At 32.6% G+C, this 14,278-nt stretch overlaps 1 protein-coding gene across 1 annotated transcript in view; it reads left to right on the top strand.

Moving 5' to 3' along the window:
- Window positions 1-14,278, top strand: part of LOC109100262 (mitogen-activated protein kinase kinase kinase 13-like) — a 55,825-nt gene that overhangs the window by 26,832 nt on the left and 14,715 nt on the right. The window contains 1 exon segment of the mRNA XM_042764358.1: window positions 12,978-13,671. Within this exon segment, the coding sequence (XP_042620292.1) occupies window positions 13,056-13,671 (616 nt within the window). The 5' untranslated portion in view covers window positions 12,978-13,055.

Below are 14,278 nucleotides of genomic sequence, written 5' to 3'. Positions count from 1 at the left end.
TTACATTTTTATAATTAGTATGTAATTTTTATTATTTACAATGTCATATATTAATACATATCATACAATTAGTATTTGTTTTACTAATTGCTTAAATGATATTAAAAAATGTATTCATTTTATAAATTTGCTTTAAAATGTAATAAAATGTACTAGAACAAGCCGTAACTATTTAGCATTGATAACTTTACAAAGTTCATATACTGTAAGTAATTATTCAGAAATTGACAACTGCAAGCACAGTTAAAGCAAAACAAGAAAGACAAGTATTATATGTAAATAAGTACTTATGATTAATTTGTAAAATAATATTTATTAATATTAATATATATATTACTAATGCAATATTTGTTTATATAATAACCTATGGAAAAATGAACAGGAAAAAGTGGGCGGGGCTGTTGCACTCTGCAGTGATGTCAGATCATTCTGACTCCTGATTGGCTGATGTCAGGCTCAGCTTCTGTGTATTAAACCTGTATGGAATGGGGCCGCGTGATGCAGGTTCCCTGGGGCTCCGAGTCTCCTGAGAGCCAGCGGGATGGGATGGGATGGGTTGGGAAAGGATGGGGCCCTGCGGCGCGTGACGCGGCTCTGATGCACAGCGTCACAGTGTGTGTTTTCCTCCGTCTCTGCAGTCTGTTTTTAGCAGTCTGCTGCATCAGTGTTAATATGACTCACCTCACACTCCCACAAACCTCCAGCCCTGTTTGCTGTGATTTACACTCGCTGCTCTTAATAATCGCTCCTCTGTGGGTGGGTGAATGAGTGTGTGTGGGAGGAAAGAGCTGCTGTCTTCCTACAGGTTTTCTGGTAAGAACCGAACCGCATTAACTATGACCATCATGTTGATCACACTCACAGCTGATGTGGACGATGGTAATGCAGAAGTGTGTCGACCGGTAGAGATTGTGCTGTTTAGTTTGTACTGCAGTGTTTGCATTTGTTTGTGTGTCTGTGAGACCAGTGTAGTACGATTAATGAGTGAATCAAACACAACAGTCTGATTCTTTTGAAACGAATCTTTTAATGAATCATTCAAAAAGATCTGGCTTGAATCCTGAATCTTTGAGCTGAATCAGTTACAGCTGTTATTGAATCAACACTTACAATTAATTAATTAAATAATAAGTTAAAATACACAGAAATTGCAGTTTTATTTTGCATTGTAAACACTGGATGGAAGTCATATGATTAATCACAAATTAAATTACTTATAAATAACTACAAGTGAATGTACAAGAAGTGCTGTCTGTCTTGAAATAAAGCTGTTCACATGACAAAGTGTAGTTAAAGATTTGGAAAACATAATGTTTATACTATATTTATTTATTTTATAAAATAATACTAAAATGAACAATTAAACATTTGCAAAACATTATGTATATACCACAATATTTATTATTTCAATTTTTATTTATTTGTATAATAAAAAATTAACAATGTGTAATTAAACATTTGCAAAACATTATGTATATACCACAATATTTATTATTTCAATTTTTATTTATTTGTATAATAAAAAATTAACAATATGTAATTAAACATTTGCAAAACATTATGTATATACCACAATATTTATTTATTTCCATTTTTATTTATTTGTATAAAACAAAAATGAACAATGTGTAATTAAACATTTGCAAAACATTATGTATATACCACTATTTATTTATTTCAATTGTTATTTATTTGTATAATAATAATAAACTAACAATGTTTAATTAAACTTTTGCAAAACATTATTTATATACCATTTTATTTATTTGTAAAATAATATTAAAATTACTGATATATATATAACATTATATATACACTATATTATATAGATACTATGTTATTTATTTATTAATTCTTTATTCGTTAAATAATGTTAAAAATAACAATATGTAGTAAAAGATAAACATTTGCAATACATACATACATACTGTACATATAATTCATTAATGTATTTAATTTTATTACATTTGTAAATAAAATTTAATATTATTAATAAAATATAATTATTGAATTTTAATTTTTTTTTTTATCTGATAAATTTTTCAAATATATTAAGTTAAGAATTTTTATTTATATAATAATATAAAATTATTTTTATGTTTGTGTATATATGAAATGAAGGGTGTGTATAGTGCATGATGATCAAAATATAAGTGATTTTTCATTGAATTTCCAGTTAAAAGCAAACTATGTTATGATGAATACTGTTATCGTGATATAAAATGATTCATCTTGTGTTCATCTCATCCAGCCCTGCTTCTGCTGAAGCTCCTGCGGCTGAGTTTCATTTGACGTCACACTGCAGCGACTGCACTAAAGCAGATGTATTTAGGCCATTCATGTCCCTGCACTCTTATGATTTCAGCTTTAATAAACAGCAGCATTAGGATCCCAAAGCAGAAATAACTGTGCAGCCTTTGATCCGAACCCGGAATAAACCCAAAGCAGGATCAGCACTAGTTAGCGAGTGACAACGTTTGACTGACAACGTGATATAAAAAACAAAACTGCAATGATTTCGTTTTGTTATACTGCTTTTTGCTTGTGAATATAACTATATAATATGTTTTAGTAGCATTTGTGATTTAAAATTCAGTGGCAAAAGCAATGTTTGAGTTGGTTAGTTTGATTAATTTCCATGAATCTCTTTTTCAGTGAATTGATTCAGAGCTTTGATTTATCAGTTAATTGAAATTCACATAAAACCTTAGCTCATTTAAGTTTATATTTTTTGTGAACAGTTTCCAGGTTAATTAATAAATAAATAAATAAAATGCACAGAGATTTACATTATTGCAGCTTCAATTTAATTTCCAAACACTTATCATGAATCCTGAGATTAATTATAACATTAATTATAATTAATTATATACATACTGTATATACATTAATTAATTATATACATTTTTATTATAATAAATAAACAATTATTCAGAAATTGAAAACTGTAAGAACATTAGAAGCAAAACAAGAAATCTATTTCAATGGGAAGAGAAAAAAATAAGTTTGCTTTAAAATTTAATAAAATGTAATAAAATAAGACGTAACTATTTTGCATTGATAATGTTACAAAGTTCATTTACTGTAAGTAATTATTCCGAAATAAGCTTAACTCTTAGCTCTCGATGGCGCAGCACACGGCTGCTTCAGTGCTTGGCTCTCCAGTGTTTGTACTGTTTTTGTTCGTTTTTCCTGTTTTTTGTTTCTCAAACATGATCAGTTTCACCAGGGATGAACTGCTGAACATTCGGCTGAACACACCACAAGATCTTTTACCGGACTTCAGTTATTCAGATGTTTTACTGAATGCCGTTGCCTAGCGTCCACTCGGCAAATCTCCGCTCTCTACCCAACAAAACGGACAAACTCCTTCTGCTCTCCCGGACAAATAAAGATTTCTCACACTCTGCTGCTCTGTTTTTCGCGGAAACCTGGCTGAATGACGCCATTCCAGACAGTGCGCTTCATCTGTCTGGCTTTCAGCTGTTAAAAGCAGATCGCGATGCAAAGTCAACGGGGAAATCGCATGGTGGCGGGACATGCTTTTAAATCAATGAACGGTGGTGTACAGATGTAACTGTGTTAAAGAAGATGTGCTGTTCAGATCTAGAAGTGCTCTTTGTTAACTGCAAGCCATTCTATTCGCCGCGGGAGTTTCACTCGTTCATTTTGGTGAGTGTTTACATCCCTCCACAAGCCCACGTGAGCTCAGCTTTACAGAAACTAGCTGATCAGAGCACAGAGACAGAACAACAACACCCAAAATACAGACAGCATGTTACATGTCCCACTAGAGACAGTAATATATTGGATCACTGTTACAACAAGAATGCATATCACTCTGTTCCACGAGCAGCTTTGGGGATCTCTGATCACTGCTTGGTTCATCTTATACCAACATGCAGGAAAAAACTTAAATCTGCTAAATCTGTAGTAAAGACTGTAAAGAGATGGACCAACGAAACAGAAGGATTTACAAGCTTGTTTTGACCTCACTGTTTGGAGTGTTTTTGAAGCTGCTACCACTGATCTGGATGAACTCACAGAGACTGTAACATCCTATATTAGTTTCTGTGAGGATATATGCATTCCTACCAGGAATTATTTAACATTCAACAACGATAAGCCATGGTTTACAGCAAAACTCAGACATCTTCGTCAGGCCAGAGAGGATGCCTACAGAAATGGGGACAAAGTCTTGTATAATCAGGCCAGGAACACACTGAAGAAAGAGATTAGAGTGGCTAAAAGGACCTAGACTAAAAAGTTGGAAGATCAGTTCACTTCCAATGACTCCGCTTCAGTGTGGAAAGGGCTGAGAGCCATCACAAAGTACAAGACACCATCCCCCTGCACTGAGGCAAACCAACAACTTGCTAATGACCTGAATGAGTTTTATTGTAGATTTGAAACCCCCCACACCCATTCTGACCATCTTCCTACACAACTGTAAACACCTCCTGCAATCCCTTTTTCCCCCCTCCAGCAATTCAAATCAGTGAGGGTGATGTGCGCCAGGTCTTCAAGAAGAACAAAAGAAGAAAAGCAGCAGGCCCAGATGGCGTTACACCAGCCTGTCTGAAAACCTGTGCTGACCAGCTGGCCCCCATCTTTTCACAGATCTTCAACAGATCTCTGGAGTTGTGTGAACTGCCTTCCTGCTTCAAACGCTCCACCATCATCCTCGTTCCAAAGAAACCCAAGATAACAGGACTTAACGACTACAGACCTGTGGCTTTAACGTCTGTCGTCATGAAGTCGTTTGAAAAACTGGTTCTGGCTTATCTGAAGGACATCACTGGACCCTTACTGGACCCCCTGCAGTTTGCTTACCGAGCAAACAGGTCCGTGGATGATGCAATCATCATGGGATTGCACTTCATCCTGCAACATCTGGGCAAAACAGGGACTTATGTGAGGATCCTGTTTGTGGATTTTAGTTCGGCTTTCAACACCATCATCCCAACAGCCCACCAGACCAAACTGACCCAGCTCTCTGTTCCTAGCTCTATCTGTCAGTGGATCACCAGCTTTCTGACAGATAGGCAACAGCTAGTGAGACTGGGGAAATTCATGTCAAACAGCCTCTCCACCAACACTGGTGCCCCTCAGGGATGTGTTCTCTCCCCACTGCTCTTCTCCCTCTACACCAACGACTGCACCTCTGTCAAGCTCCTGAAGTTTGCCGACGGCACTACAGTCATCAGCCTCATCCAGGATGTTGATGAGTCTCCTTACAGACAAGAGGTTGAGCAGCTGGCTGTCTGGTGCAGTCTTAACAACCTGGATCTGAACACGCTCTAAACAGTGGAGATGATGGTGGACTTCAGGAGAAACCCCCCTACACTTCCCCCACTCACCATCATAGACAGCACTGTGGCTGCAGTGGAGTCATTCAGATTCCTGGGAACCACCACCTCTCAGGACCTGAAGTGGAACAATCACATTGACGTCATTGTTAAAAAAAGGCCCAGCATAAGTTGTACTTCCTTCGCCAGCTGAGGAAGTTTAACCTGCCACAGAAGCTGCTGAAACAGTTCTACTCAGCCGTCATTGAGTCTGGTTCGGTTTCAGCTACAAAAATCAGACATCAGAAGACTACAGAGAACTGTTCGGACTGCTGAAAGGATTATTGGTGCTCCCCTGCCCACCCTTCAAGAACTGTATACATCCAGAGTGAGGGCTCAGAAAATCACTCTGGATCCCTCTCATCCAAGTTACCCCATCTTTGAACTTTTGCGATCTGGCCGGCGCTTCAGTACCGCAAATACCAGGACAGTCAGGCACAAGAACAGTTTCTTCCCCCAGGCAATCTACCTCATGAACAGTTCAACGTTCCCCACTTAAGCAATAAAAATGTGCAATATCCTTATTTATTTGTTACTCCTCCATCCTTGTACATCCCTGTATCTCACTATATTCTATTCCATTATCATCTATAGCACAACTGTTCATACAATTCATCTATTTTTCGATTTATCTTGCAATATATATATAGTATATATATATATAGATATATATATATATATATATATATATATATATTTGTCTGGAGCTTTATAATAACATTATAAATTTCATATACTGTAATTATTCAGAAATGTAAAACTAAAAGAAAATGAAATGCATGCATTAAAAATGGACTGTGTGTTTGTATTATATTGCATTACAAGACATCACTACAGCAGCAGAATCAATTTTCAAAGATTTTTGCCATTAGAATCGCTTGATAATTGGCTATAAGCCTCAACAACTCAATTAGAGTGATAAATGTTGAAACAAAGATCTGCTGCTCATTGTTCCTGTGATTGATTGGTCTCTCACAGCTGTCAGTCATGAGCTCTCAGTGTGAGATTGGAGGACTAATCTCCTCTTTGTTGTAGCAGCAGCTGTGGATCCTGACATACATGATAATAGCGCTGTGTGTTTGGGCTTAGCTTTGGCAGGACCCTGAAATATCATGATTATCTGTTACAGCACATGAGTACATTATGTTTAGAGCAACAGTGTTCAAAATTAATTAAGTTAAAATACACAGAAATTGCAGTTTTATTTTGCATTGTAAACACTGGATGGAAGTCGTAAAAATAGCACCAAAAAAAAAAAAAATACATAAAATACAATTCTGTGTGAAAATATTTTTTACCATGTTAAATGCAATATGATTTTATAAAAGCTTTTGGAAAAATTATAAACGTATATCTTGACAGGTTTGTGAGTTTCAACCTCTCTTTCACACACACGCGCACACACACACACACACACACACACACACACAACATCCGTGCACCCATAATTCCTGTCCTGAGGGGCATTGTGAAGGGTTGATGTGTGTGTGTGTGTGTGTGTGTGTCTGAATCTCAGCACTCTACATATGTTCTTTGTCTAGTGTACATATCTGTTTATTTTAGGCTTGTTGATGGATGTTATTTACATTAGAGTGCACAATAATGCAGCGCAAGGGAACATCAGCGCTCTTGTGCTTTAAGCCTCTGTGTGTGTGTGTGTGTCAGAGCAGATTGTTCATCCTCTTGTATCAGTGGGATTATTCGCTTATCTCAGATGTGTGGGTTTGGGTGTGTCTCTGTCCACCATCGACAGGAACCTGATCCTCCCATCAACCCCACCAGCTGTCCCGTCCCCTGTGTGTGTGTGTGTGTGTGAGAGAGAGAGAGAGAGTGTGTGTGTGTGTGTGTGTGTGTGTGTGTGTGTGTGTATGTGTGTGTGTGTGTGTGACCCATTAATTTCCTTTCATCCTGCTGAGGAACATTTTCTTTTCCTGCAGTAGGGACGGGGGTTGTGAGGACATTTTTTGCTAACATATGGAATTCCAATATTATTATTATTATGTAATGTTATTTTAGGTTGTTAAATATAATTTTCAACTTAATTTAAATTAAAATGCTAAACAAAATTATTATTATTTATTTATTTATTTTTATTTTTTTTCTTGATGTCTGTGTGAAATCAAAATTAATATTTATGTTGACTATTTAATTTTTTTAATGCACTAAATGTGTGCAATTTCAAAGAAAAGAGCTTGTCTTCACAATCTTTTAGCAAAACGTAGTAACCTGCATTAAAAAAGTCAACATTGACTTTAAATGTTAATTGCATGTTTGTTTGTTTGTTTAAGTTAAAGTACTATACTACTAATTAGAGGCATTATTCAGCAAATGTATATTTAAAGACAACCACAGTTTCAGTGTTGACTTATTTCCTGTTGAAAAAGGAAGCTGAAGTGTGGAGATTGAAGGTCTTGAAGGTCTCTTTTGTTTTTGAATCTGAATCTGTGGCTCTCAACAGTCATCATCTAACACCTGTAGGTCCAGAAACATACTTTATAATATTATTTCTAGTAATTAAGTAGTGACAGTAGGCGAGCTCGTTTTCCAGTTGGACAGGAAGTGCATTGATAAAGGTCCAGAGATTATTTATAGCAGCTCTGCCACCCAAACCAATGAATAATTCACTGCCTTCAGATTGATGTTGACTCACGAGTGACAGAACAGAACCCAGCCAGGCTGATCTGGACTGATCTGGACTACGCAGGACTACAGATGTACAAACTGAACTAAACTGTTGTCATGACGACTGTGTGTGTGTGTGTGTGTGTCCATGCATTTTGGCAGGACTGGTGTTTTTTTACCCCTCCAGACTGTAACTCATAGCCGGCGTGGAATTACACACACACACACACACACACACACACACACACACACACACACACACACACACACACGTGTGTTTGGTGGTCACCTGAGCGATACTCTCTAGTTTCCCGCTGCACTCTCGGCAGAGTTCTGTGAGATGCATGCGATGCATTATTGATGCGCTGCTGCTGCTGCAGCTCTATTATAGCCACTCACCGGATCACTTTACCCAGCAGAAATACCCCAAATACCCCACATTAATACCACACTGAACGCAGGAGGGATGAGCAATAGATCAGCACCATGTTGCCTAAATCACCAATTTTATTTAGTTGTTTGTTTGTTATTTGATTATTTTTTATTGTATTTTTTATAATTATTATTTATTTATTTTATCTGTTTGTTTGCTTTTTTTTACTGTATTATCATTATCATTATCTTATTTATTTATCTATTTGTATTTATGAATTTATTTTTATCTATTTTTGGTTATTTATTATAATTATGTATTTGTTTATCTATTTTTTATTTTTGTTAAATATATTATTTATCTTTTATTTTATTTTTTATTTATCAGTTTGTTTTTATTTATTTATTGTATTATTATTAGTAGTAGTATTTATCTGTTTAAATTTATTTATTTGTTTGTTTATTTATCTATTTGTTTTTATTTTAGGTTTTATTATATGATTATCTTATCTATTTGTGTATTTTATTTCTTTATCTATTTGTTTCTATTTTTGTTATTTATTTATTTATTTATTTGTTTGTTTATTCTATATTTATTCATTTGGTTTTATTTTATTTTAGTTTTAATTTTTATTTATCTGTTTAAATCACGCTATTTTTGAAGTAATTTAAGAGAATGGTTGGCCTTATAGTGTTCTAAATCTTTTATTATTATTTATTATTTTTTTTTTTTTTATGTTGTGTTTATGTTGTTAATTTGTACGTTTTTATGTGGATGTATTTATATGTGTGACACCAGTGTCACAGACAAATTATTTTAAATTAATTATTATATTTAAATTAAATAATAAATTAATTAATAAACATATTAATTTATTACTTATTCTATGTTGAATTTGAAGTACATTTTTTAGTAAATATAAGGTAAATTTATTTTAATAATTTTCATTTTAATAATAAAAAATATTATATATATATGTATGTATATAATATGAATTTATTTACAATATTATACAATACAAAAAATGCAGTGTGTATATATGTGTGTGTGTTATATATACTTTTTTTCAGAAGTGTGTGTGTGCAAAAAATATATATATATATATAGCTTAATGACAGTTATGGCAATAAACAGTAATTTAATTCTTCTTTTGAGTAAACACTGAAGCTAAAGGAAAATTGTAAAAAATAATATCTTAGTTGGTTAGATTTTTAACATTAAAATTACATTTGTTAAAGTAAAACTGTTACTAAATCTGTATCTTTACCTACACATTGTCATAAGAGTTCAGGACTAATTCATTAAAAAAAAAAAAAAATTGGTCATAAGAACCATTTGAATTGGACTACTAATTCATGTATTTTATTTTATTTTATTTTATTTTATTTTATTTTATTTTATTTTATTTTATTTATTTTAGTTATTTTATTTTATTTTTTTATTTTATTTATTTTATTTTATTTTATTTATTTTATTTTATTTTATTTTATTTTATTTTATTTTATTTTATTTTATTTATTTTATTTTATTTTATTTTATTTTATTATTTTGTTTTTTTTTTTTTATTTTTTATTTATTATATTTTTTTATTTTGTATTAATTTTATTTTTTATTTATTTTATTTTATTTTATTCTTTATTATTAGTTTATTTATTTATTTATTTATTTATTTATTTATTTATTTATTTATTTATTTATTTATTTATTTATTTATTATTTATTTGATTATTTATTTATTTATTTTTTATTTATTTATTTATTTATTTATTTATTTATTTATTTTTTTTTTTTTTTTTTTTTGTGCATGCTATTTATTTGCATTCCAAAATAAATATGTAAATAAATGAAAATTATTTATTTATTATTTATTTTTATTTATTTGTTTGTTTGTTTTTTGTTTGTATTTTTATTTTATTTTATTTTATTTTATTTTATTTTATTTTATTTTATTTTATTTTATTTTATTTTATTTTATTTTATTTTATTTTATTTTATTTATTTTATTTTATTTTATATCTGTTCTTTTCACAGGTCATGTGTCTGTGATTTGTTTGAGTTTTGCTTTGGTAACCGGTCAGTTGTTTCTCATAATGATCAATAGTGACTGAGAGTACAGCAGCTGTTAGAGGTCTATCAGTATGTGTGTTACCCACAATCCTCAGCCAAAACCTCTTGTTCTGTCTGTTTGTTTTACCCAGGAGTCGCAGTATAGGACGTTTTGTTATGCTCTTTGTTTAGCATGGTTTCTGTGTCTACAGCGTCACGCTGGGAAACTGTGCTTCCTCCTCGTAATGCGTGAAACGTGGCATGTCTTCTGATTGGCTGTGATTGTGTCGAGTAGCATTTTCAGTTTCAACAAACAAAACAAACACCGATGCAATTAATGCAGTAAACAATGAGCACAATCTGCATGATTTATTCATGCTGCAAAGCATGATGGAAAACAGTACATACACTACAAGTCAAAGTTTGGATGCATTTGACCGAATATCTTGCTCATGAAAAAAAGTTTTTGTTTTAAAGGATTCTGTTTAAATGCTTAAAAGTAATTATGCAGACTAATACAATTTTTATTTTAATTGTATTACTTATTTTTCATTATATTTTTATTTAATTATATAAAATTGTGTAATCAGTAATTATAACTTTAAATATTATAGTTGTAAATAATTATTAAATATAAAATACATATAAATAAAATAGAAATAATAATATATTATAATATTAATATTCATAATGTTATGATAATAGAAACGTAATATATTTATATGAATATATAATACATAATTATGCAATAAATATATCACATATTATATGTGGAAATTAAATAATTCTACAATAAATTCATCATATATTATATATAATATATGATGAATTTATAAAATATCAAATGCATATATACAGTTGTGCACATAAGTTTACATACCCCTCGAAGAAAATGCAAAATGTTCATAATTTGTTAATAATTAAATAAGAATGGGATAATGGGGATTGTGTGTTTTTGTTGTTTTTTTTTATTTATCTTTTTTAAGTTGTTTATGTTTGTATATGTTTATATAGACAAAATAATAAATGAATGTATAAAAATGACCCTGTTCAAAAGTTTACATACCCAGGAAATGACACACAGTATTAATATTCAAGGGTATGTAAACTTTTGAACAGGGTTATTTTTATAAATTCAGTTATTATTTTGTCTTGTGGAGTATATATATATAAACATCCGTTATGTGAAATGGCTTATTCAAGACTGCAGCAGATTATGGGATGTTGTCCTCAGTGACTTTCTCTCTCTGTGTGTGTGTGAGCGATGTGTGCCAGATGTTTGGCTCTCAGAGCTTCTAATACTCACTCTGCTTTAATCTCAAAGCAGGACTAACACATTCGATCAACAGAGACCAGATCACAACGACAGCTTCCTGGAATTATCTCTCTCTCTCTAAAGAGATAATCATCATTAATGCAAATGCCTCCAATCCCTCTCCCGCTGTGTGCGGAATGAGATTGGAAATTAAAATGATCAACCGTTTCAGTCTTTATTTATCAGTCAGAGCTGTATTTACTGTTTTAAACGAGTGTTTATATTTCTCAAATTCATTAAGGATATTTTTAAACGTGCTCTGTTCCAAATCCTAGTGAGCTGCCTGTGCAGGCGACTTTTTAAGGCATCAGTTGCAAAGGCTGTTCCAAAATTCTTAGTCAGCATTGTGTGCATGCTTAATAGAAAAGGTGATCCCAGAATGCATTGCGATATACTTAATATATCTAATTTACTATATATATATATATTTTTTTTTTAGAAAATTAATTTTAGAAAGAAATAAATACATTCAGCAAAGATGCTGTAAAATTTTTATAAGTCACAGTAAAGACATTTATAATGGTACAAAAGACATATTTCAAATAAATAAATGTCAAAAACAGGTCTTTTAAATATTTGTATATATTCAAATTAATTAATTAATATTTTTTTACCATAAATTAAATATAAAAAGAAATAAAATTATTATATACAAAATAATATAAATGCAAATATTCCTGTTTATATATATATATATATATATAAATATATATATATCTATATATATATATATATAATATATATATATATAATTATGTAAAATTACATAGTTCATTACTAAAAAGTTTACAAATCAAAAGTTCAATCAAATTAAATAGCCTATTTTGTATTTATTAATATAAATGTATTTATAATAAATATTTGACAATAAAATTATATATAAAAAATAATTATTGTAAAAATAAAATTACAAAATTCATTAATTACTAAAAAGGATTCATTATATAATTTTTATAATACTATTAAATATAAAAAAGAAATAGAAATTACTGTAAATTAAAAAAATACTAAAAAACTGTGCATTCAAAAATTTTAACATTTTAAAATCTTTTACTCTATATTTCTGTGTAATGTTACTTTTATTAAAGAGTCGTGTTAACTTTGCAACATGAAAACACCAAACATTTTAAATCAGCACTCATGTGTCATTGTTTGGTGTTTTTCTTTCAGCATCATACTCCATGTTCAAGTTGAAACAGTTTGTATTCAAAAAGTCTAAGAACAGTTCAGTTTTGTTTTTAAATGCATGATTGTCTCTGTCTTTCTCATGCAGGTGTGTCATAATCCCCAACAGAACTCATCTGTAAAGCCTCGCCACTCATTTCCCGTCGGGTGAGGAGGGCATCTGCCCATGCACACGCACGGCACCATGGGAAGCTCCCCAGAGGTGCTGTCCTGGACGTCCTGTCCCAGCCTGCTGGTGGGGAAGCTGAAGGAGGAGCTGAAGCTCACGGTCGTCGGTGACTCCATGAAGAAAACCAACACTAATGTTTCTCCTCAAACGCTGCTTCCGCCGGCACCACCTCCGCCGCAGATCATCGCAGACCTGGCTCCGCCCACCACCCTTCCCATGCCACTGCATCATCTGCAGCTCCCCTGCAGGGACGCCGAGGCGGGTGGCACCAGCCCTCCGTGCACGGCCCTCAGCGAGGACTCGACGCGGGAGCAGGGACACTTCGAGAACAGCGTGCTGCAGCTGCAGGAGCACGAGGAGGCCGAGAAGCCGGGGTCCTGTGGTGAGGGAGGCTGCGGAAGCGGCGCGGAGGAGAAAAACGAGGAGGACGGGTGTCCGATGAACCACAGCGCGGACTACATGCACCACCATCCACATGATGACTTCAAACTGCACTTTCACAGAGCCGGGACGGGCAGCGGCGGATTCCTAGAGGGACTGTTCGGATGCTTGAGACCTGTGTGGAATATTATCGGGAAAACATACTCGACTGAGTACAAACTTCAGCAGCAAGGTTAGTGACGAGTGCTACTTACAGCTTGTAGTCCATTAGCTACTGATTACAAATTACAAACCAATATTTTAGGTTACACTTAATTTTAAGGTGTCTTTTTTACAGTGTAATTATCAGCCGATAATTGGTTTTACCGATATTTTTCCAGATATTTAGGGTTGGGTTTAATCTAGAGTTTTTTTTTTTTTATTTTTATATATAGTATTTTTTCGTTGATTAACCGATTAATCTAAACAACCAATTTTCCACCAAAAACCAACAATTTTACTTAAAGAACATTTTATTTAACTTGCAACTTTGACATTCACTAATGTACCATAAAAAAATATTAATTTAAACAAGCCCTTGACAAAATGTAAAACTAAAAGAGTAAAAATTTAATTAAAATAATAACAAAAGTCAACATGTTCTGAATGTCAATATATCCACATGTTCAGGGCTTCTGTTCATTACAGCTGAGAGTGCAACTCCGAAGGGGAAAAAGATCTGTTTCAACAGTTAGGTCTTCACATTAAACAAATGCAATGCAGTGTTTAGAGTCCACTGGAATCAACGTTCAGTATTATGGTGTAAGAATGTAAACATATCCACGTGTTCTGGAGCTAGG

Source organism: Cyprinus carpio, chromosome A9 (genome assembly GCF_018340385.1).
Source record: "Cyprinus carpio isolate SPL01 chromosome A9, ASM1834038v1, whole genome shotgun sequence".
Taxonomy (NCBI): Eukaryota; Metazoa; Chordata; class Actinopteri; order Cypriniformes; family Cyprinidae; genus Cyprinus; species Cyprinus carpio.
This window is presented reverse-complemented; position numbering and strand designations above follow the sequence as displayed.